This window comes from Thrips palmi, unplaced genomic scaffold (assembly GCF_012932325.1).
Source record: "Thrips palmi isolate BJ-2018 unplaced genomic scaffold, TpBJ-2018v1 HiC_scaffold_16, whole genome shotgun sequence".
Lineage (NCBI taxonomy): Eukaryota > Metazoa > Arthropoda > Insecta > Thysanoptera > Thripidae > Thrips > Thrips palmi.
This window is the reverse complement of record NW_023144625.1, coordinates 10,781,142-10,804,337: the sequence shown is the minus strand read 5'-3', so window position 1 is coordinate 10,804,337 and position 23,196 is coordinate 10,781,142. Positions and strand designations below refer to the sequence as shown.

Genomic DNA, 23,196 nt, shown 5'->3' with positions numbered 1-23,196 from the left:
TTTTCATTTTCAATCACAGTCCAAATTTCTGATTGGCTGCGCGCTGCACAGCTTTCGCCAGGAATCGAGATTGCACCAATCACACATCACCTTTTAGACAAGGTAGCGCTTTTCGGTGAAACTCGCAGTCGTACCAACAATCCACCACCAACTGCAGTGTGTTCACAATGGCTGCCCTGTGCGAAATTCGGTCTGCTGTGAAAATATTGAACTTAGTTCGTCCTGCTGGCCAATTTTCGGTATGTTGTGTTGTGCTATGTTCAACATTTATGGTATTTCTATATTTCCTCTCGGTGGCAAGCAGAAATGTGTGCGAATCACAAACACAAATGACCTAACCTCAACTCTTTTCTGATCTGTATTACCTACTGAAGGAAATATATTTTATTTTTTGCCTCTTAGGTCGTAGTCTCTGTTATCTTTGGAAGGGAGAGAATTAGAATTTCGTGGCGCTTCGTTGACATGCCTAAAATATTGCTGTCAGTCCATCATTTTAAAAATCTAACACTGAACTAAGATCAATGTCAAGAGTGACAAGAACCAAACTTTCAATAAACTGTACAATTGTCACCGAGTGATGACATGATTTGCTTCTTACTGAATGTGTGATGTGTTTCAATTCCTCTCTTCAGGCATGTGGAAACAAACACTTCGCCTCAGCCGGCAGCCAAGGGTCCTCCAGCAAAGGATCTTCCGCTGGTAGCTCTGGTGCTGCCGCAGCAGACACCCCAAGTGTCCCTGGCCTCAGCAAGAATGTCCTTTCTGTTCCAAGTGGAGGTTCGTCATAAAATTGATCATTGTGGTAAGATCCGTGAAGATGTATGCAATACTAATTTTAAACTTGCTGTGTCCGTAGAAGTGGGACCGGGCGCCTCCAAGTCTACCGGTTACAAGAATCCCGAATATTTCTGCTACCACGCAGGCTCATACTTTGAAGCTGAAGTCGAAATGCTCAAATATAGGTGCCCTCAACCATCTGCCTTGAAGAAGTAATTTCTTTTAGATTAGATTAATTTTTATTGTTATGCCTCTTGCAGTGCATTCTTCATTGTACATCAATTTGTAAATATAATGTGTGATGAGTAGTCATTTGTTGTTAAATCATTCATTTAGCAACACTTTGTCTCAAAGGAGCATGATAGCTTTCAAGGAGCAATAGACTCAGGCACTCTTCAATCACAGTACAACATACAAGCCAAAAGAGTCTTTTTCCAGCAATTTGACCTTCTGGACTCGAGAGTACAAGCACCTTCATGTGTCTCAATGGCTCTTGTACCTTTAGGTATGTTTTTAAGCAAAGGTATCATCTGCTGAAAAGGTAAACTGTCAAGCACAAACTGTAGGTCAATGCCAGGAGCTACTGTGTCAAACTTTGAGTCCGAAAATGCAAAAGAGTGACCAGTAAATCACCGTCATTTCCAACCTGGCCCTCATATCTCCCAGAAAGGTGAACCATTTTAGAAGAAGTGAGTACTAGGACCAAGTCTCCACCGCGAACCTGTGCCACGAACCACGTGAACAAGGCCACGCTCTTGTCCACGCGGAAGCACCTACATACTCCAACCAAACATAAAAGAGCTTAGAGTTGTCGCGGTCGAGGGACGAGGGCCACTGCGATGGCGGCCAAGGCGGCAGAGGCCCTCGACCGCGAGAACTCAGAGCCCTGCCCAGTTGGGTCGTCGTACAAATGGGGAAGGGTAGAAAAGGGTGAACAGGGGGCTCTTTCGGAAGGGGTCCCATGAGGGGCTCCCGTGGGGCGAGGCAGGGCGAGGGCACTGTGCTGTGCAGGGCTGCAGGGCAGGTGTCGCGAGGCGCCCTTGCCGACGAGGCGCCCGCTGCGCCCGCCCTTCGGCGTCCTTCCCTGCCCTGCGCCCCGCCCCCTCCACCACCGGCAGGCCAGGCAGCCGGCGCTGGCCGCCGTGCCGCCGTGCCGGGGGTAGGGGTGGCCGCCTGCAGGCCCGGCCTGGTGGGCCCGCCTGGCTCGCCTCGCCGCGCGGATGGCTGGGGTAGCCGGGGATGGCATGGCGAGTGCGAGTCCAGTCGCTCAAGCAGTCGCTGATCGCGCGGCCCGCCAGCCGCCACCCCTTCGGCGCCTTGCTGCGTCGCCGTGCGTCGCTGCAGCCTGCAGTGCGGAGTGTGCGGGGCGCAGGCAGAGCCGGCAGCGCGGGGCCTCAGACCATGCCCCCCGCGGCCACGCCACCGGCCCTCGCCCTGGGGGCCTTGCCGGCCACCGCGGCCACGGCGAGGCCGTCCTCGTCGTCCTCGTCGTCTTCCGGCGCGGCCGCCGGCGAGTCGCTCAGCACGCGCGGCGCTGACGCCTTGGCTGACGCCTTGGCTGACGCCGACGCCGCGACGGTCCGCGGTCCAGCCGAGCCCCCCGACAACGACGACCCCGAACCGCCGCCGGAGCAGCCGGCGCCAGTGTGGTCCACGTCGTCGCTGACGGAGACCATCGCCGACCTGCGGAAGGGGCTAGCGCAGCTGCAGCACGCCACACCGAGCTCGACGACCACGGTGGTGCAGACGGACGTTGCGCAGACGGACGCGCGGCGGAGCACGGCGGCACAGGCCACCACCGCCACGGCCAGGATGACGTCAACGCGATCGCTGAGCCGTGGCGGCTCGCAGGTGACGGCCACGGACGACGCCGCAGCCGCGGACACGACGCGCTCCCTCTTCAAGGTGCAGCCGCGGTTCGCGATGCCCGTGTCGCCGCCCAGCCTGCCGAGCACGGCGACGGGGGACTCGGTGCGGCGCGTGGTGCCGGACGCGGACGCCGACAAGCGCGCCGCGCAGCAGGCCCGCGGCAACGGGTTGGCGACCTCGCTGACGGCGCGCCGGCTGGTGCAGCTCCCGGGCCCCGCCTGGCCCGCCGGCTACCAGACGGCGCCGTCGGGCTCCGTCACGTGGTCCTTCGACGGCGTGGCGCGCCCCCACGGCGGGTCGCCCGGCATCACCCTCGTCGGCGGCGGCCCCGCCGGCCCCGGCCCCGGCCACCACGGCGCGCCCAACATGACGGGCTACGTGGGGCAGCGCGGCTCCGTGGCCGGCACCCTGGCCGGGTCGCTGCACGGCGGCGTCAACGTGCTGCTGGGCGGGTAAGCTTGACTACGTAACGCCCCCGCCGTTTACTGCGGAAAGGCTAAGCACGCACTCACCGGCCGCCCAGACCGTCACCGTCCCGTCACGCGCCAAACGCAGCGAGAAGCGCCGAAGCGGAGCGCCCGCGAACGGCGGGGTAGGCCAGCCCGCCACACACGCGTGCCTGCGGGACTGCCTACTTGCAGGCTGTTTCTGAACGATGGTTTCGCCGCTGTCTCTTTTGCTCTCAAGGGGCGTCGCGCAGGTGCGCGAGAGAGAGACTCTTCACAGTGGGTCGGCGCAAGGGGTAACCAACTCAAGATTTTCATGTGCACTGATTATATTTAGAGTATGATTACATGTGACTTCTTTTGATTATTTTATTATTCATCACTGATTATAGGAGGTTATTATGTTGATTATTGGGAAATATTGGGGATTATTTGAGCGCCGACCTCGGAAAGCTGTTAAAGTGTCGGAAATTCAATATTGGTGACTTTGGGCAGCCACTGCGTCAAATTTAGTTGCGGTCATAGGCCTTCCTCGACGCCTTACTATTCTGAAGACCCTACTCTTTCATGCCCCGCCTCGGGAAGGCTTTGACCGCTGATAGTTTGGGAGCAGTGGTCTCGCAAAAATAGTCAAAGAGTGAATGAATTTCAGAAAATCACCGTTTTTGCTAACTTTGAGCGGTCACTGCATCCAATTTAGTTGCGGTCAAAGGCCTCCCTCGACGCCTTACTATTCTGAAGACCCTACTCTTTCATGCCCCGCCTCGGGAAGGCTTTGACCGCTGATAGTTTGGGAGCAGTGGTCTCGCAAAAATGGTCAAAAGTGATTAAATCCCAGAAAGTATGTTTGTCGTTTCATTGGATGCTGTTGATTATTTCACTGATTACCAACTAGACGTGCAGTGATTATCATGAGTTGGGTACCCCTTGGGTCGGCGTCGGCACGCGGAGACGGGGCGGCGTGGCGCGTGCACTGACCCCCTGTGCGCATAGAAACCGGCAGGGTGACACCCTCGGTGACGCCGGACACAGGTCGCCGCCGAAGCCCGGCGCGGCCGGCCGAGAGTCTTGACCGTGACGGAACACGGCGAGGCCTTGAATCGCGGGGCCGGCTCGTCACCAAATTGAATTACTAGCAGAGAAAGGAAGGGCGGGGGGTGGGGGAGCGCGGCCATGACCATGGCCACGTTGTGCAGGCGGAGGCGCGTTGCTAAGACTGCACACTGTGCGTCCTCGCTCGCTGCAGGCTGATTCCGAGAGTCGTTTTCGTCTGTCTCTCTCGCACTCACGGGACGCGCCGTATAGGTGCGAGAGAGACAAACGACTGAGTCCGCTGGCGCGCGCATTATACTCGTTCCCCGCCACCCTGCAGGGCATGCCGCGCCCCCCGCCCTTGGCCCTCGGCCACTTTAGGGCGTGGTCACTGCTAAGGGTCCTTGTCGGCCCGCGGGGCTGCCGCCCTGCCGCTACGCACTACACTGGGCATTCCCCGCCTCGGCGGCAGCACAGCGCCCTCTGTGCGGAGCGCGGCGCAACTACCCGCCCACCGCCGCCACTGCAGCCGACGTAATCGCCCCCGCGTCGCGTGCACGCCGAGCATGCCGCCGTCGTCCCTCGTCCTTCTCCTTGGCCAGGATGGCCGGCCGGGCGTTGCGTTTTGCCGTGCGCTCATTTCGGAGGGTCGATACGCCACCAGAGCAGACTGATTCCGAGAGTCGTTTTCCTCGCTCTGTCTCGCTCGCACCTACACGCGACGCCTCATGAGTGTGAGAGAGACAGAGCGACGCAAACGACTCTCGGAATTGGTCTGCAGGGTTGCGCGGGCGCCGCGCGGGCCAGCCGGCCGGATGGCACCTCCAGGAGGGCAGGAAGCGCCTCCTCCAGGAGGTCCAGGGCGTCCTGGACGAGGCCGCGCCGAGGCCGCGCCGAGCCCGGCGCCCCCATTTCCGGCCGCCTCGCCCTCTTTCCGCCCGCCGCCGTCATGGTCGGCATGGTCGTCATCGTGGCCGGCATGATCGTCATGTTCATGGTTGGCATGGCTGCCATGGTCGACATGATCGTCATGGTCGACATGGTCAGCATGGTCGACATGGTCGTCAAAGTCATGGTCGTCGTTGCTGCCATTCGGCCAATTGACGCAATGATGGGCCAGCCCAGCCAATGACGGCGTGACGGCCCCGGCGCTCCTGGACCGTGCCCGCCTGGGGACTGACCGCGGCCGGCCGACCGACTGTGGCACTGGAAATAACGAATAAACAGATTCGATCTGACCGCAAACCCGAGCGACACTGCCAAGGGACGGACTGTCCATAGCCAGCCACGTGGTGGATTGGACAGCAGGCCCAATTTCAGCCAGTAACTCCCGACCCCCTTTCCACGTTAATTGGTCACGCGGTTCGTGGACGCTCCTTGAAGCGGACTAGGCGCTTCCCCGGTTGCTGATCTGGCTCTGCCGGCTCTGCCCCACTGGCGTCGCCAATATCCGAGTCCACCCTGCGCCGTTCGCGAGGAAGCGCCACTTACCCGGCGAGCTCTCCTTCCTTTGCCCGCGACCGGTTATTGCAATTTTCCACCTGGATGTGAATTCTAATATCCGGCGGGGCAAGTCGGACTGGCCTCGCCCCCCCGCCAGTCTATTGGCACGTGTCTCGGCGAGACGGGCAGCAGTTAGTCCGATTCCGAAGCGCCGCGTCGCGCCATGAGTGCGAGAGAGACAGAGCGACGACCGCAGCGCCGCTCGGTCGGTGCGCCGCCGCCAGACTGCGGGGCGCAGTGGCCGTGCACAATGAGCCGAACAAGAACAAGCCGGGTGACTGCCTCCGTGCTTTCATTCGCCGGGTTCGCCGTTTCCATGGCAACGATTACAGGCCCCAGGGTGCCCCGGGGGACTACGCGGGCGGATGCAGCAGGACCCACGATCCACCGCCGCCGCCCCGACGGCGAGCTCCACGGCAGCGCCTCGAGCAGCTCGGGCCACCATAAATCTGAGATATTTGCTAATGAGCCTCCGAGCCGGGCTGCCCGCCTGCCCGTCTGCCTGCGTCGGTCCGGCTGGCTGGCTGGCTGACTGCCTGGCTACCCTTCTGCCTGGCTGCCTAACTGGCTTCCTGGCTGACTGCCTGCCTGCCCGGCTAGCTGCCTGGCTGCCTGCCTGCCGGCCCCGCTGATGAAGGAATGACTCTGGACGCGCTTTATTTATCGACTCGGCTCCGATGGCCGCCTCGATATTTCGCGGTCAACAAATTCGAGCCGCTGCAGACTGATGCCGAGAGTCGTTTTCGTCGCTCTGTCTCTCTCGCAGCCACGGGGCGCTCCAGGTGCGAGAGAGACAGAGGACGCCTCTCGGAATCAGCCTGCTGGCTCGCGGTTCCCGGTGCAGAGGCGGCAGCACTGGTAAAACAAAGGCATAAAAATTACGCCCTTTAGGGCATAAATGCTCTTTTACGCCCTTGCAAGGGCATAAATCGTTTTATGCCCTTGGGAAGGGCGTAAATGGTATGGGAATTTCAAGCAAAATTTTAATGCCCTTCCCAAAGGCATTAACGATTTATGCCCTTTAAGGGCGTAGATCGTTTACGCCCTTTAAGGGCATAATTTTTATGCCTTTGTTTCACCAGTGAGTCGGGAGTTATCACCGCGGTAGAATTACGGCAGGGACTCCCTCACCGCCGGCAGTGCTTTCGTCGCTCCGTCTCTCTCGCACTTATGGCGCGCTCCGCACAGGTGCGAGAGAGACGGAGCGAGTGTCCCGGCCGGGCGACGCGTCGTTTTGTTTTCGGGACCCCATGTCAAACGCCGCCCTTCGGTAAGCCTTTCGGTAATGCTCCGCTTCTCGTTATTCATTTAGGCGCCGCCCCGCCTCTTTCGGCTCGTGCCAACTTCCGGGACGTCGGCACGCCAGCCGGTGTGTCGCGCAGCCCGCCAGCCAGCCAGGCCGCCGAGATGTAGCCGGCATGTTGTTCGCAAACACACTGTATAATTCATTCTATGACTTCTGCCGGCAAGGTGGGGGAGGTAAAGGCGATGCGAGCCCCGCCAGGGCCATGGCCCTGCAGGCCCCCCGCCCCAGGCCGGCTGGGCCCACGGCGCTGCCAGACGCTTAGGCCCTTGTGTACCTGCCCTGTCGGGCCTGCACCCACCCCCTTCCCCAAATGCCAAGGCTGTCGGCGGTGTGCTGGGGGCGGCTGGGGGGTGGGTGGCGTTGCCTACGCCAACGGTCGCCGCCCCCAGGGCTCAAGGCGCGGCAGGCGCGGCCCGTACCATAGGCCAGTCGGCACGCGTTTCAGCCCCCCCCCCCCCCCCCCCGGCGTAGCCCCGCCGAGGGAATGCCAGCTGCAGTGGGGTGCCCCACGAGTGCGAGAGAGACAGCGAGCGACGAAACGAATCTTCTGGATCGCTCGGCTGCTTTGACGTGGCTTCGGCGCCGCGCGTGTGGACAATCAACTCGTGGCGGCGCACAACGGACCGCGCTGCAGCCTGCACTGTAAAAATGCCGTACTTTGGTACGGAAACGGCACAGGAAAATATCGTACGGACAAAAGTACGGACGTTCCAGACAAATGATTGACCAGACATGTTCCCTACTTTTTCCGTACTTTTTTCTCACAGTGCGCTGTCTCTGTCTCTCTCGCACCCCAACGCCACGACGCCCGCGAGTGCGACAGAGGCAGACGGCCGGGGTCGCCACTCACATTAGCGACGCACGTGTAGCGGACAGAGCGCGGCGATCGCTTTGGAGCGCGGCGTCGCTGCCGCCTGTGAACTTTCGGCCGGGCCGCGCGGCCGCGTGGATATTTGATGGGTTTCGAGAGACGGCTGCTTCGGCCCCGCCCCCGCTCCGCCACTCTTCTCTCTACTCTCTGCTCTCTAGGTCGCGAGCGCGCGTCGGTCTCTCCTCGTCTCTCGGCCTGCAGACTGATCCGGGGAGTCGCTTTCGTTTTGCCCTGTCTCTCTCCCACTCATGGGGCGTCTCATGTAAGTACGAGAGAGACAGAGCGACGGAAACGACTCTCGGAATCAGTCTGCAGGAGGTCCAGCCCCCGCCCCGCCGCTCCGCCTCCACCTGTTAGAGAGTTGACAGCTAGTAACCCCTTCCCCCTCCCCTTCCCCCCCCCTCCCCTTCCCCCTCCCTTCCCCCCCCTTCCCCCTCCCCTCCCTCCCTCCCCTTCCCCTCCCTTCCCCTCCCTCCCCCTCCCTCCCCTCCCCCCTCCACTGTAAAAATTCCGTACTTTTGTACGGAAATGGTACTGAAAAATATAGTACGGAGGTACGGAGAAAAGTACGGAACGTTCCGTACTTGCTCCATATGAACCCATGTAAATGGGTACGGAAAAAAGGTACGGAACGTTCCGTAGTTGGCAAGTACGGACGGTCCAGGCAAATTATTGACCAGACATGTTCCATACTTTTTCCGTACTTTTTTCTGACAGTGTCCCCTTCCCCCTCCCCTTCCCCCAACCGGCCGCCGTTCTATTCTCGTTTGACAGCGACGGGGAAACCCACGCAAACTCATGGAGAAGCCAGCGGATGGCGCAAAGCCGGTCGCGGATGCCCCGGCGAGCAGAGAGTGCCAACTCTGCAACAACAAATATTTCAAAATTCCTGTTCTTCGTGTCTTTGTCTCGTGAACGGCCAGCGCTGCGAACGACATGTGTTAATTAAATGACACGGTTAGGAAACTAAATTACAAAATGAAGTTGTCCGCCACTGTCAAACCAACTGCGGATGAGATATGGATTGCCATTGGCCGAATGGTTGCTACACCAAAAGTTTTGAGCTCCAGAGTCGCTGAATATGACTCGAACGAAATTGTCCGCCACAGACTAAAACTGTGTGAGTGCAGTGAGTTTGCACTCAACTCAGCCAGACTTTTTGCGCTACTGACAGGCGTTTGCCTTACAAATTGCCTACATACAGGCGTTTTCCAGCTAAAATCTAAGAGAGTGGGAGTGAGTGTAGGCTGGACGCGTGTGACCCCACTAATGGATTGCTCTCCGACCCAAGAATCCATTGTTGGGGTCACACGTTCGGTTCGAGTCCCATTTAGCGCTTCTGAAGTTCAAAACGCGTCCGGGATTTCGATCACCTCCGCCGGTCTTCTGGCCCACTGTGCGACGGGTCTGGCGCGAAATGACCCCAATAACCTACTAACCCAGGCTTGCTTGCAGGGCCATGCTGAGCGGCCTCATCCTGCTCGTCTTCTTCATCTGCTACTGCTGCCAGCGCTCGGCGCGCAAGAGCGACGCGCACTTCCGGACGCAGTACTGGCTGCCCGACCCGGACGGCCCCCTCGAGGTCTTCACGCTGGACGCGCAGGTAGGACGCCGACGAGGAGGAGGAGGAGGAGGACGACGAGGAGGAGGACGACGACGACGAGGCATGGTGACGAGGAGGACGAGGACGACAAGGAGGAGTAGGATGAGGACGATGAGGACGAGGACGATGAGAACGAGGAGGACGAGGAGGATTAGGACGAGGAGGACGACGTGGAGGAGGACACGCCGACGCCGAGTCGAGACAATTTCTGTTCACTATTTCATGCAGGCTGCGTGAGGCAGGATGGTCTCCGTGGAGCGGAGCGCGAGTGTGAGAGAGAGAGAGAGAGAGAGAGAGAGAGAGAGAGAGAGAGAGAGAGAGAGAGAGAGAGAGAGAGAGAGAGAGAGAGAGAGAGAGAGCGGCTGGGCAGCACGTCGGCACGCGCTATGGCTGTGGCTCCGTGGCTCCGCCACTGTATCGACCGCCAGCGACCGCCAGAGTCGTCGGTGTGGTCACAGATGTCGTGACCGTATCAATCCACGGAGTGCTGCCAGTGCTGCCCCGCGCCCCGCCGGGAACGCCCCCCCCCCCCCTCCCCCTTCCACCGGCCCGGAATTCGGTTCACTTACCTCCGTCCTCCGTTGACGCGCTTTATGCAACCGCCGAGCGACCCTGGAGAGTTTCGCATTGCTCTCTCGCATCCCAACGGACGGGATGCCCCGCATGAGTGCGACAGAGACAGAGAGCGACGCAACGACGGTTCGGAATCAGCCGTGACTTGAAATAAGCTTGGAACCCTTATGCAAGACCACAGAGTGTGCGGTTGGTCGATTGAGGGACCTGTGCAGTACACTGTGCAGTACACGGGGCCGTGCGGTGTTGTTGTTGAGAGGATCTCGTCGGTCTGTCTCTCTCGCACCCCCACATGGGACGAACCATGAGTGCGAGAGAGAGAGAGAAACATCCTGGTCAGTGAGCAGGGCGTCATCGCGGTGGACAGCCCGGCCGCGGCCACCAAGGCCCTCATGTCGCCCCGCCAGCCCCGCCCGTAGGCTGGCCGGCACGCTGGCCGCGGCAACAGTCCTCCTCATGATGAGGGATGAGGGATGGTGACACATGTTATTGAGCCGGCCCGCCTATCGACGGCCCGCTGAGGGGATTGTTATCCGGACACACACACACACACGCACGCACGCACTCACACACACATTTCCGCCCACGCACACTTAACACACACACACACACACACATCCGGCCAAGCTCTCTCTCTCTCTCTCTCTCTCTCTCTCTCTCTCTCTCTCTCTCTCTCTCTCTCTCTCTCTCTCTCTCTCTCACACACACACAAACACACAAACACACGCTGACGCGCGTGCCGGCCGCAAAGTCAGAGGCCCGGACGCACAGTCCCTGCGCTGCGCCGCGCTGCAAAACAAAATGAAATAAAGAGATTTATTCGGCTGGGCGGGCTGGGCCATCCGGAGCGACAGCGACAGCGGCGGCCAGGGCGACAAGGCGGCTGGTGTAAATAATGGAAAAATCAATGTGCGCGCCCTCCTGGGCCTCCGAGTTGGAGAGCGAGAGCGAGAGAGAAAGAGAGAGAGAGAGAGAAGAGCGAGAGAGAGAGAGAGAGAGGAGAGAGAGAGAGAGAGAGAGAGAGAGAGAGAGAGAGAGAGGCCTATCCTGCGGCGCGGCAGTGTCAATTAATAATTTCCCGCGGCGCAGTGTCGCGCGTCAACCCGTTATGCGATCGAAATTCGGGCCGCCGTGTGCAGGCCGGCCGGGGTCGGGCAACGGTCGGATAAGGGTCGGGCGAGGGTCGGAAGCGGGGTCGAAGCGAAAGGCAAGGTGTATGAAATATGGCCCAAGGTCGGAGCTATGCGAGATCAGCGAGAATAAATCAAAAAGGGGTCGGAGACTCGGCAGACGGGGTCGGCGACTGGGTAGGCGGCTCGCACACAGCGTCGCGGATAGGGTAGTCGGGGTCGGAGGGGGTCGGAGGGGGTCGGAGACGGCAGTCGGACAGGTGCCCCACTCCCCGCTCGTCCGTGGCGCAGGCGGCGGAGGTCACGGTGACATGTCGAAGAGGAATGTGCAGCAGCCGCACACACACGTGGAATTGCTGGCAGGGGAAGGGGGGGGGGAACTATTATGGCCTCCTCGCTCGCTGGGCCGGGGCAGGCCAGGTAGATACAGTAGTGGATCATATTTTCAGAGGAGTAGGGGAGTGCGGGGTGGAGCAGGTTGCAGCCTCCATCCCCCTTCGCGCGAGTAATTCGTGTCGGGGAAAGCCTCGAGCCACCTGCTTAGCAATCCAGACCAGACCAAGGGAAGCAGAAGAAGGGGGAGTAACCCTGGGGTACCCTGGGGGCCATCCGAGGCACGCCGGCGGAAGGGGAGGGGGTGGGGGCTTTCAAATTGAAGGGGGGGGGGAGCTAACCGATCTCGTCAATAGCAGTGGAGCACGTGTCGGCAAACCCTCCACCAGCGGCTTCACACTCGCAGACGTTGTTAGAACGGTTTTCCATAGTCGAACGGTGTCAACGAACTGCGTCTGTGACTGGAAACCGGAACACGGTGGCCGAGAAAAGACCGGTGGACGCGGCCAAAATTTTAGACGCGATTTTAGCTCCAGAGTCGCTAAATGGGACTCCAATTAACCGAACGTGTGAATCCACCAATGGATTTCTTTCCGAAGGAGGATTCCATTGGTGGGTTCGAGTCCTGTTTAACGCAGTTTAGCGACTCTGGAGCTCAGAACGCGTCTAGAGTTTTGGCCGCCTCCACCGGTCTTCTGGCCCACTGTGCGGAACCCCCCCCCTAACCCGATTTGTGCTTGCCTGCTTGCAGTCGCAGCGCCTGGAGCGCGCCGGCGCCGTGCTGCTGCCGACGGAGCAGCTGGAGGCGTTCGTGGCGTCGCCGTCGCCGCCGCCCGCCTACCACACCGTCGTCAACCTGCCGCCCGTGTCCAAGCCCTCGGAGGCGCCGCACACGGCGCAACCCGGCCGCCTCAGCCGCCCGACCTCGGCCAGCTCCGCGGCCTCCGCGGCCTCGGACTGCGCGGCCGCCTCGGACGTCCTCGTCAAGCGGCCCGCGTCGGCGACGTGCAGCCTCGGCCAAGGCCTGGGACTCGGACGCAGCGAGGTGGACGCCGACGGCCTGCCGTCGTACGAGGCGGCGCTCAAGATCGAGTCCCAGGGCCACATCTGAGCCGTCGGGGAATGACAACGAGTTTCTACCTAAAAGGAAGAACGGAGTTCAACGAAATGACTTGCAGTGTATTGTGTGGCCATGTGTCGCCAGGCCACTCATACCCGATACGTGCGGCATTGCAGGACAAACTGATAAAAAAAATGCCAACGTGTCGCCGTGGCCCTGTTCCTTCGCGCTTCACGGACCGATTCGTTTGGGGCTTCTGTTCATGAACTCTGTGGGAAAGTAAACCCACACGATTGGCCATGACAGAAGCTACACTGTTGTGTAATTCAATCCAAATCGACCAAACTTTTCTGTGTAACATACGTGTACATATGTATTGTTTTCTAACAGTGGGGCGGGTGTGGCCTTTTGGTACCTGAGTGAGCAGTGCTAGTAGAGGTCGGATGAAGACTGCAGCTAGAGTCGGTCGTATTGAGAGGCAAATGCAATAGTCAAAGAAAAATCTCACATATCGTACATAGTGTTCGATGCACAGGTTTCCGCTCGGCTGGACCGAGAGGGAGATTACTTGTGTATGAGACTGTGGACTTGTTCTCAGATCTTTCCAGTTGCATCAGAGAAAGTTTCTAAAGAAAAATTAAAAAAGTATCGAACCAGTTTAAGCCGTCCATTAGATTCAGAGAGATATGTCATTAAATTAACCTGGACAGCCCATTTATCGTTCATTTGTATGTCCGTGTATGTTGTACAATTAGCTTCACTGCATTATAGGGCTCGTCCATACATCACGAAATCATTTTCTTGTTCGCGCTGCGTAGAAGAAGTGTTAAATAATAAACAATTCAGCAAAAAAAAGACATAAAATATTTGCAAAGCAGATTTTATTGCACTCGTACGCTGTATTTCTGTGATATAAAAATGCGAGTGAGAGTTTCTTTTTTTTTCGGGGAAGAAGTGTGAGGTAGGGATTTCAATTCGTCTATAAGCTCACCCGCTGTAAGAGTCGCTTCTTATGTCTGAGCGGGACAACCAGCGCACCTGTATAAAAAAAAACGAAAGAAAACGTTTATAATTGCTGCGTAAGTCCGTCACGCCAAAAAAACAGCATGTTGCTTTGTGAGCGTGTAATAAATTTACTTTTGTAATTATAATGAACCATCTTTATTTGTCCATCCATTACCCTCAAAAACAAGTTCCTTCTCCATGACGACAAAAGAATAGCGCGCACGCACGCACACACACACACACACACACACACACACGCACGCACGCACGCACGCACACACACACACACGCGCGCACACACACGCACACCCCCCACCCCCACACACACACACACAGAGTTTGGGAGGTAAGTATATAGTGACCACACGGTAAATCCATCTCCCAGAATTTCCAAGAATATCGGTTCATTCCCATGAGATGGTTTTGCCATTGCCGTGACCCTGGTCGCCTCCGGCCGGGGGCGTCGACCCGCGCGTCCACACCGCGGCTATTTTTAGGGAACGCCTCCGCGCGGTTTTGTCCGGCGGCACTGAGTATTTTTGTCGCCCGCGCCGCGCCGCCACTGTTTGTCCAGTCTCGGCAAACGGTGTGGGTGTCGCGGTGATCGAGAGGGTGGTGCAGCAGACGACGCAACGCCGCTGTCAGAGGAGTGGGCGACTACGCGTCACCAGGCCGAAGTATTTCGAGCAAATGTATGGGGTATACCTTGTATTCAAACTATATTCAGTATTTTAAACGAATAATTGGTCCGTCAGTCCATCACGAAGTATTTCTTTGTGAGCTATATATGATCAAAATTCTTTGTTACCTGTCGTGGGTACGGCCGAAAATAGTTTGTCGTAAGGTTTTGAGAGTGCACTTTGTACTTTGTACCGTGAGTCAGTGTGGTGGCGGAGAGGGGGGGGGGGTTGCGAGGGGCGGGGCCGGCGGCGGGGCAGCGGTGGCCTCGCTAGGCCGGTCGGCCCGAGGCCGTGACGCCGTGACGTCAGCAAGCTCACTCGCGGGGTTTCGTGCACTGATACGTGGCTCTGATAGCAAGTCACCTCCGCCCCGCCCCGGCCCGCCCCGCCGCCGCGGCCTGTTCCACTGTTCTGCTGGTTAGGGCTGCACGACGCTAGGAGGGCCCGGCTAGGCTAGGCTAGGCTAGCTGGCCTCGCCTCGACCCACTCGCGGTATGGATTTCCTCCGACCGACGTGCACTCGGCCGCGGGGGTGCAACATTAGCACTTGCACCGAGGTGTGTGAGTGTGTGTGTGTGAGAGAGATAGAGAGAGGGGGAAAAGTGAGCTAGAGAGAGAGAGGGTGAAGAGAGAGCAAGAGAGAGAGGGGAGAGCGAGAGAGATGGAGAGAGAGAGAGAGAGAGAGAGAGAGAGAGAGAGAGAGAGAGAGAGAGAGAGAGAGAGCGCATTGACGTCACGTGGAGCTGGTGTTGTCCGTCGTCCCCGCTGCGCGCTGCGCTGACCTAGCCACCCGTTGGCCCTCGCTGGGGGAAAAAACGCCCGGCCCCACCCCGGCGCGTAGGCCAAATCCGGCCAGCAAGGTCGCCATCGCCCGCCGGCTGTCGTATACGCAGTGGGGGGCGTCCCGCCCGGGTCTGTCTCGCTCGCACCCTCACAGGACGTCCCATGAGAGCGACAGAGATGCCTTCCGCTAGCGCGTCAGAGACATGATTGTGTGAAGAACGGTGTTCTGATGACATCCTTGTAACGAAAATTAGCCGTGAAATTGTCATCAGGTGACGACTCAAATTTTCACAGTGTGCGGAGATCGAGTCACTCTGCATTTTGGAGTGCAGAGCTCTCTGCAATTGGAATTAAGTTCAGCGAACATGAAACTACGCCGCAACGCGTCCGGGATTCCACACTGTCCCAGACTGCCCGCAGGGATGGGTATCTCTCGGAATGGGCGATTCGGCCCCCGCCTGATAAGAGCTGCTTTCGGCTTTCCACGAATTTCGGGGAAAGTCCGAGTGATGGCGCTGCGTACAGTGTGGCAGTGTGGCAGTGTGTCTCCCGGACGCGTTGGTTGGCGGTCGGGACGGGAAAGCCTTGACAGTGGCGTATCCAGAGGCGGCCTTTTCCTTTCAGGCGGGGAGGTTTCTGCGTGTGTGTGTGTGTGTGTGTGTGTGTAAAAGGAGTAGGTTTTGCCTTCGTACAGGGAAAAAGTATGACGTTTTGCCTGCCTGTGAGGCGGCTACATCTGGGTGCTATGGGGACCAAAACCTTCTTCAAACCCCGCCACGCTTCAAACCTCACCAAGCATACGTAGTACAAACTAATTTACAGTGACTTTATAACATACCATTGAGAATTCACTGCACCTTATAGATATTTTGACGAATTTTGTTTTGTATTATGGAAAAAATCTCCACCATAATATGGTAGTGCAGCTTTTCACCGTAAGACTTTTACAGTGTGGACCTGGACAACTCCCACTCCAGCTGCCTACCTGACTGCTTGGCTGCCTGCCTGGCCGCCAGAGCCATCCCGGTCCACCTGTTAATCTGTCATCACGGCCCGCGAGGCTCGCGACGTCCGGATGCCGATAAGCCGCGCCTCATCCATCAACAAATTTGATTCTTATTCGCAGATAATCGCTCGCGTGGGGGAGAGGAGGGGGGCGGTTATTGGATCCCGCTGCGGCGCTGCGGGCGATTGCGATGGAAATAGCCGGCCAGCGCGGCGCGCCACTTGCCGACCAATTGCCGCATTACAAACACACGGCGAGGAGTGACGTCACTGATCAATCAGCCAGCCAACCGCGAGGGCCAATCAATCAGATCAGTCTGGCCGTTTCGATTATTGGTGCGCAAGACAAACACGCCAAAAAAGAGGGAGAGCGGCCCTCCAGCCAGGCCCTTCAGGCCCTTCACGGTGACGGCGTTTTGACAGCCAGTGGGGGGGGGGGCAAGCACGGCAGTGTACAGGGTTAGGAGGGGAGGGGGAGGGAGGGTTTAGCACCCTTGCAGGCTGGCCGTCGGGCCGTCGCCTGGCCGTGGCGCCTGGCGTTTGCCTTCCCGGCGGGTACACATGCACTCTCTCTCTCTCTCTCTCTCTCTCTCTCTCTCTCTCTCTCTCTCTCTCCTCTCTCCCCCAATCTCCCTCTCACCTGCCCAGACTGGGGCTGAACTGGTTTGACCTGCATTCGGCCGCTGGAGATCCGCTTCCGGCCTGCCGAGCGGTCAGGTGAAAGAGCCTTGACACTTTGTCTATATATCCTTTGCTATTTTCTGTTTCACGTTAGGAATTTTCTGTAGGTATGATTTTACAATTACTGTTCAAAATTCTTGTTCAGTTGATATTGTAGATATTTTCGGATTTTCTGAACCCGTCTTATTGTAATGTTGGTCACCGTGTTGCTTGTTCTTCGCTCGCCTGGCGGTCTGGCAGTGCACTGTAAGACAAAGGCACAACAGTCTTGCAAGATCTTTAAGGGCCTAATGAGGTAATAATGCCTTTGGAATCACTGGCCATTTTGACCACATCAGTTGGTGTGGTCTAGACCACATTTGGTGCGTTTGGTGTGGTCCAGACCAAACGTGGCCAAACGTGGTCTAGACAGCACCAACTGATGTGGTCAGGCACCCATCTGGTGTGGTCTGGACCACGTTTGGTTTTTCAGTGATAGAGCATTAACATTTTGCCAGGATGTCCTAATAAGCTGAATCACCTCCCTCCCAAGGGCGGGAAACGATACACTCCGCTTGCACCCTACAAGGGCATAATTTTGATGCCTGTTTTTACCAGTGTGGTTGGTCATGCGTGGGGCCTCGTGCCGCCGGACCCGCGGTACTGCCGAAGGGGAAGGGGGCGAGTTGATTCGAACATGCTCTGTGTGAAGAAGCCACATGAGGGCGCCAGAGCGCGGCCGCCGTGGCCGTGATGCAACAGTGCGGCCGGCACACTGAGAGTCGTTCTCGTCGCTCTGTCTCTCTCGCACCTGCAGGGGACGCCCCATGAGTGCGAGAGAGGCAGAGCGATACGAAAACGACTTTCGGAACCAGTGTGCAGCCAGCCGAGCGAGCAGGCAGAAGCAGCGCCCCGCCGCCGCCTGATTTCGAAGGGTCGTTTCGTCGCTCTGTCTCTCTCGCACTCATAAAGCGTCCCGTCGAGGTGCGAGAGAGACAGAGCGACGAAAGGACAGGGCAAGGGCCCCGAAGGGCCGAAGAGCCCCCACCACCACCAGCAAGGCACCAGTGGCGTGGCGCCCCACGAGACCCAAAGCACCCCCAGGAGCCCCCGCCAGCAGGGCCCAAAAGACAGCGACGTGGGGGGCACTTAGAGACATGCACACAGGCGTCCACATAACGTGACATCGCAGTTACACAAAAATAGCTCATGGGAGTGTACCGTGGGTGTAGTAGGATCCCAGTGGCATAGAATTCGGTAAGCGTCCTACACAGTCGGTTCACACTAACACCGACAGTGGCAGTCCAGTTAGTATAAAATATTCGTACCGGAGGGTGATGACCCGACGCCCGACCACCTCTACAGTGTCTCGCCGCCGCCTCTCGGCTGCTTTGCTCGACTTCGCTGCTTTTCTACAGGCGTCACGTGACGTCATCGTGACGTCAGACGCCGCGCAGCCAATACATGCGTGACGACCACCATGACGTCCGCGCCGCCCTGACACACCATGTCTGACACGAGGGGCCACGCACGCCAGGGGCGGATCCAGAGACGGAAAGGGAGAGGGGGGGGAGAGGTCGCTGAGAATGAATGGGTCACCACCATCACCCTTTAAATGGGTGAAGCAACTTCGTTGCCCAATTTCAGGTGACGAAAAAATTCATCATTTGTTAACAGGCGTTCGGTCGCCCAAATTTGAGTAGCGTCGTCGGCGACGCCGTGAGGTCCCCGATGACGTCCTTCCGGAGCCACCATGATGACCGCCATGTGGCGTTGAGGCCGCTCCGAGTCTCACGGCATTCAACGCCGAAGTCAGTGTGGTCGCGACTCCTTCATTAAACACGACTGTGCGCCGCCACTGGGGTGTTGTTTTTTTTTGGTCAAAGTGTTCCTTTTTTACAACGGAAATCTCACCAGCAAGAGTAATACTACGAGTTAGAAAAAATCACGAGGGGTTCCTAATTTGGAAAATTGGTAACGCGTCTAAACTGTACTCAAACTTTATTCTTTGGGAAAAGTAAAGATATGACTCCAATTTTGAAAAGGAAAAAAGTATCGAAAATGTCCAAGTTTGCCGTTTTTTAAAACACTGTTTTTTCCCCAGTCGAGCCGCTTGCTCGCAGCGCTTTGCACCATGATAGTTTTATCGCCATTTCCTTCCGGTCCGTGCTGCACCGCCTTCGGCTTTTTTTTTTGCAGCGGTTTTGCCGCGAAACGACTTTCCTGGAACACCTTATTCTCCACTGTGACGCTGTAGAGAGGTTTTTAGTCCCGCTGGCCGAGGAGGTGCACCCTCGCACCCTCGCACCAGTTCGGACGTTCGCAACCAACCCTCACACTGTTGAATCGCGTGTTCCGCGCTGCGTTCCCTATTCCCGCGAGCATATGCTGCATATGCACCCCGCCGTGTGTGTGTGTGTGTGTGTGTGTGTGTGTGTGTGTGTGTGCGTGCGCGTGTCTGGGGCAACGACCGCCTCTGGGGCGCGAGGCAGGCATCGGACAGGCGAGCCGGGAAACCTGAGGAATGCAGACCAAGTCCGAAAATACAAACAACGGAATATCCCCGAAAGAAACGACTGGACGAAACGCGGCGAAAAGCAGAGGACGATTTTCGGCAGTGTACCGGGGAAATGACGTCCTTATCACCACCGGAACTCCGTCCGAGTAATAACACACGGCAGGGCCGGCAGGGCTTTAGGGTGGCGTGGCGTGGTTCGGCGTCGCGACGACAGATGGCGCAGCGAGGCGAGCAGGGCGAACCTCGCCGCCGCCGCCATCGCTACCCCGCACCGGCGGGGTGTCTACCCCTGGCGTCGCTACCCCGCGCTCGGTCGACGAGGGGCTGCGGCAGGTGTGGTGGATCTACTCCACTTATGCGTATGGGGTGAACTCCGAAACACCGAGGAACATTGAGCTCAAGGAAGCAGCAGCCACAAAGAAATTTTAATGCGAAAATGAGGAAAAAAGTTTGGTTTATTCCGTGTCAAATTTGTACAATATTGAACGCACTGTTTGCATGTTTGTACAAAATCGAGCAACAATTGACAATTTCTAGCGCATGAAATCGAGCAACAATTTCTGAAGAGCAAGTTCCCTGAGACAGTTTGCACGAAACACTACGACCAATTACAAATTGGCTCTTATTATGTGTACGTCCGAAAACACAATTTGACTTCAATCCAGTTTCCGACGCATGGACTGACAGCTGACCACAGATTCATCAGACTAGTATGCCAGACAACTAAAGCGACGTAAATACCGACCACTACACCGTCTAGAGACCGGCCAGCCTCACTGGGCCAGGCGAGGCCAGGCCGCACGCCGAGCATCAATCACCATTTAAACGCTGCGAACCCTTTCTGTCTCTCTGTCGCAGGGCGTCACGTCGCACTGTAAAATCAAGCGCAGCGCTGCAGCCCTTTGCAGCCCGCCCTGCAGTTTTACGATGCGGGAGACGCGACAGCCACCGCGCGCACACGCGCGCGCGCACACACACACACACACACACACACACACACACACACACACACACACACACACGGCGTCTCCCCTTGAGCCGGCTCCGCTTGACGGGGCTGCTGGCGCTGCGTCCAAACAATCACACACAAAGTGAACTGTTATAAATGAATTAGCGAACCGCTGCAGAGGCAAAGCTCGAATCCCCACCTCCCCTCCCCCTCCCCTCCCCGGCGGTAAATGCACAAAGGGCGCCGCCGTGTGGGCTACGGTCGCTAGCGTGGTCCCCGGTGCCGCGGCCACCGAAGGACCGCCTCGTCGCTTTCTCTCTCTCGCACTCATGTGGCGTGCCGGAAGAGTGTGAGAGAGACAGGGCGACGTTCACGTCTAGGATCGCGACGACGTCGAGGAGCCCGTGCAGCAGACTGGTTCCGAAGGTTCGCTTCGCCTTCGTCGCTCTGTCTCTGTCGCACTCACGGGGCGTAGGGGAGCGAGAGAGACAGAGCGACTGGAGGAATCAGTGTGCTGCACGGGACCCTCGTCGTCGTGATCCCCAACGCGAACCTCACCCCGCCACCGCGGCCCCTTCAGGGGCACCCAAAGGCACCGCAACGCCACGCAACGCGCGAGGCGACCGGACCGAAAAGCAAGTACTGCCGCTTCTTGTCGCAAAAGTACGCCGCCCCGAAGAGAAGAAAAAGAGCAGAGGGTGAAAAGGGCAATCGAATCCACACACACACACACACACACACACACACACACACACACACACACACACACACACACACACACACACACACACACACACACACACGACACTCGACACACGCAAAAACAACACACACACAACACACACACAAGATACAGACAAAAGACTCGGGGTCGAAAAAAAGAAATGAAATTGATGCGATCGAAGTTTTCCCGGGCTGATCTGCTGGTGAGGCGGATGCCGCCCGGGGCCGCCCGGTGGTGCCGCCGTGTGTCAACGGCAGTGCGACTTGCAGAAGCCGCCATGCCCGTTTGGCGGCACCCGGAGCCGCTGTCAAAGTGTGCACGCCGGTGCACCGTTAAATTGACAGGCTCTTCACTCGTAGGAAAATCTCCGTTTTCGAGACATGCAGTATTTGGACAACGAGATGCTTTGCTTACAGGGAAGAACATGGGGAAAGTTAGTGTAAAACACGTGCAACAATAATTCAAAGCTTAAAATTTTTTTTTTTGAAATGGAATATTTTTTTAGCTTTTTCCGTTGACTGGCTTTCATCCTGTACCGGTGTGCTACCCCTAACCAGGCGGCGCGGGACCCAATTCCTTTTTCGGCGCGGAAGTCGGTCGGTGTCTGTGTGGGTGTCCTCGTCGCCCCGCCCCGCCCCGCTCCACCCGGCACTGCGTGGCCGTGCCACTGCGAGGAAGGCACCAAAAGGGCCGACAGCTCTTACTTCCATCTAATTAGGTCACATCAAAGTGCAGCACCGACGACGTCCGACGACACGACCAACCGCCCGGCTTTTCGCAGTGGGGGCAGAGGGACAGACGGACAGACGGACAGACAGACAGACAGACAGACGGACACCTGACGTCTGCTAGGCCCGACTGGCTTGACCAAGCAGGGAGCCACCCTCCCTCCCTCGCGGAGCCCCCACAGAGGGCTGCAGCGGCGACGCTGACTGGGCGGCATTTTTGAGAGTTATCGCGAATTGACGTCGACACTCTCTTTCTTCGCAATATTCTTTCTCCTCCTTTGCTCTCGCCGCCGTGCACTGCATGCAGTGTGGCACACTCTCGATGCTCGGACGCTGCCGCCTGCAGGCCGATTCAGAGCACTGCTTTCGTCGAGGTCTCTCTCGCTCCCTAGGCTACAGGATGAGTGCGAGAGAGACAGAACGATGCGCCCCACACGCAGATCGACACCTTGGCCCCAGCAGACTCATTCCGAGAGTCGTTCCCGTCGCTCTGACTTTCTCGCACCGTTACGGGACGCCCCATGAGAGCGAGAGAGGCAGACCGACGTAAACGACGACTCTCGGAATCAGTCTGCTTGCTGCGGGTTCGGACGGGCAGCCTTCGATGGTGTGAGGCTTGCATGCCACCGACCGCACCGACCACCGCCTGATGTCACGCAAAAAGAGAGACAGAGAGAGCGAGGGGGCAAGACTGAAGAGAGAGGGCTCGCAGAAAAAAAAAAGAAGAGAAAATTGAGCAGAGGGTGTGGAGACGAAAATGAATGCAGTTTATATCGCGCGATGGGGATATCACGTCCACTTGGACAGCTCGCAGCGGGACGCCCGCGCAGGCAGGCAGGCAGGCAGGCAGGCAGGCAGGCAGGCAGGCAGGCAGCCATGCGTCCAGCCAGAAGCCGCCGGAACCCCCGCAGCGGCCGGCCGGCCCACAGGCGGCCCGGAGGAGCACCGGAGCCACACACACCACCGGATTAGCCGCAGTGGCACCACCGGGCACTGCACACCAAATGAGGATCACTCAAGTGGAGCCTTTATCAAGTTGTTTTCAATGGGCCCGGTGTTTGCGCACGCCTCATGTCACGCTTCCTCCTTTGTTCTCGGCCAGTTACAATGTTTTACGTGTCGCCTAGCCCAGAGTGTGTTCCGTCATACACGCATCACACCCAAAACAACGTTTTCTTAGTATCGCGGGTTTTGCGGGAACATTTACTTTTGGTTGAGGACTGGAAAGAATTGCAAACTGCTCGAGACACCACGAAACTTTGTGTATCCGAATAGTGAGAATGTGCCAGAATGCACAAAATTTCTGGCGTATCTGTCACCCATGTTTGTTGCCTACTTACAGGCAGCTTTGCCACCTAAATGTGGAATGTGTTCGAACTTTGTCGAGTTTTGTACAAGGAACGTGGAAAGTTGTTGCCCCCTTCGAAAATGCTTGAGTATATTCAAGTCTTCAACCAAGAGACATTTCTAGAAAAGCCTAGACTAGGTCTCCTGGATCATTCTCATAATCACTAAGAAATCCTACTGAAAGCAACAAACAACAACAACAACAACAACAACAACAACAACAACTACTACTACTACTACTACTACTACTACTACTACTATGAATAATAATAATAATAATAATAATAATAATAA

At 57.5% G+C, this 23,196-nt stretch overlaps 1 protein-coding gene across 1 annotated transcript; it reads left to right on the top strand.

Moving 5' to 3' along the window:
- The first annotated feature begins 80 nt into the window (after nt 1-80).
- On the top strand, nt 81-1,089 carry LOC117642147. Its single transcript, XM_034380033.1, has 3 exons — nt 81-239; nt 633-777; nt 857-1,089. The coding sequence occupies exons 1-3, from the start codon at nt 168-170 to the stop codon at nt 991-993; spliced, it is 354 nt and encodes a 117-aa protein (XP_034235924.1). The 5' UTR covers nt 81-167; the 3' UTR covers nt 994-1,089.
- The last annotated feature ends 22,107 nt before the right edge of the window (nt 1,090-23,196 follow it).

Bases quoted from the DNA above. Each gene is read 5' to 3' on its own strand.
- LOC117642147 (XM_034380033.1), top strand. From the start codon at position 168: ATGGCTGCCCTGTGCGAAATTCGGTCTGCTGTGAAAATATTGAACTTA. The intron at 240-632 runs GTATGTTGTGTT...TCCTCTCTTCAG, and splicing joins GTCCTGCTGGCCAATTTTCG to GCATGTGGAAACAAACACTT. The intron at 778-856 runs GTTCGTCATAAA...CTGTGTCCGTAG, and splicing joins CCTTTCTGTTCCAAGTGGAG to AAGTGGGACCGGGCGCCTCC.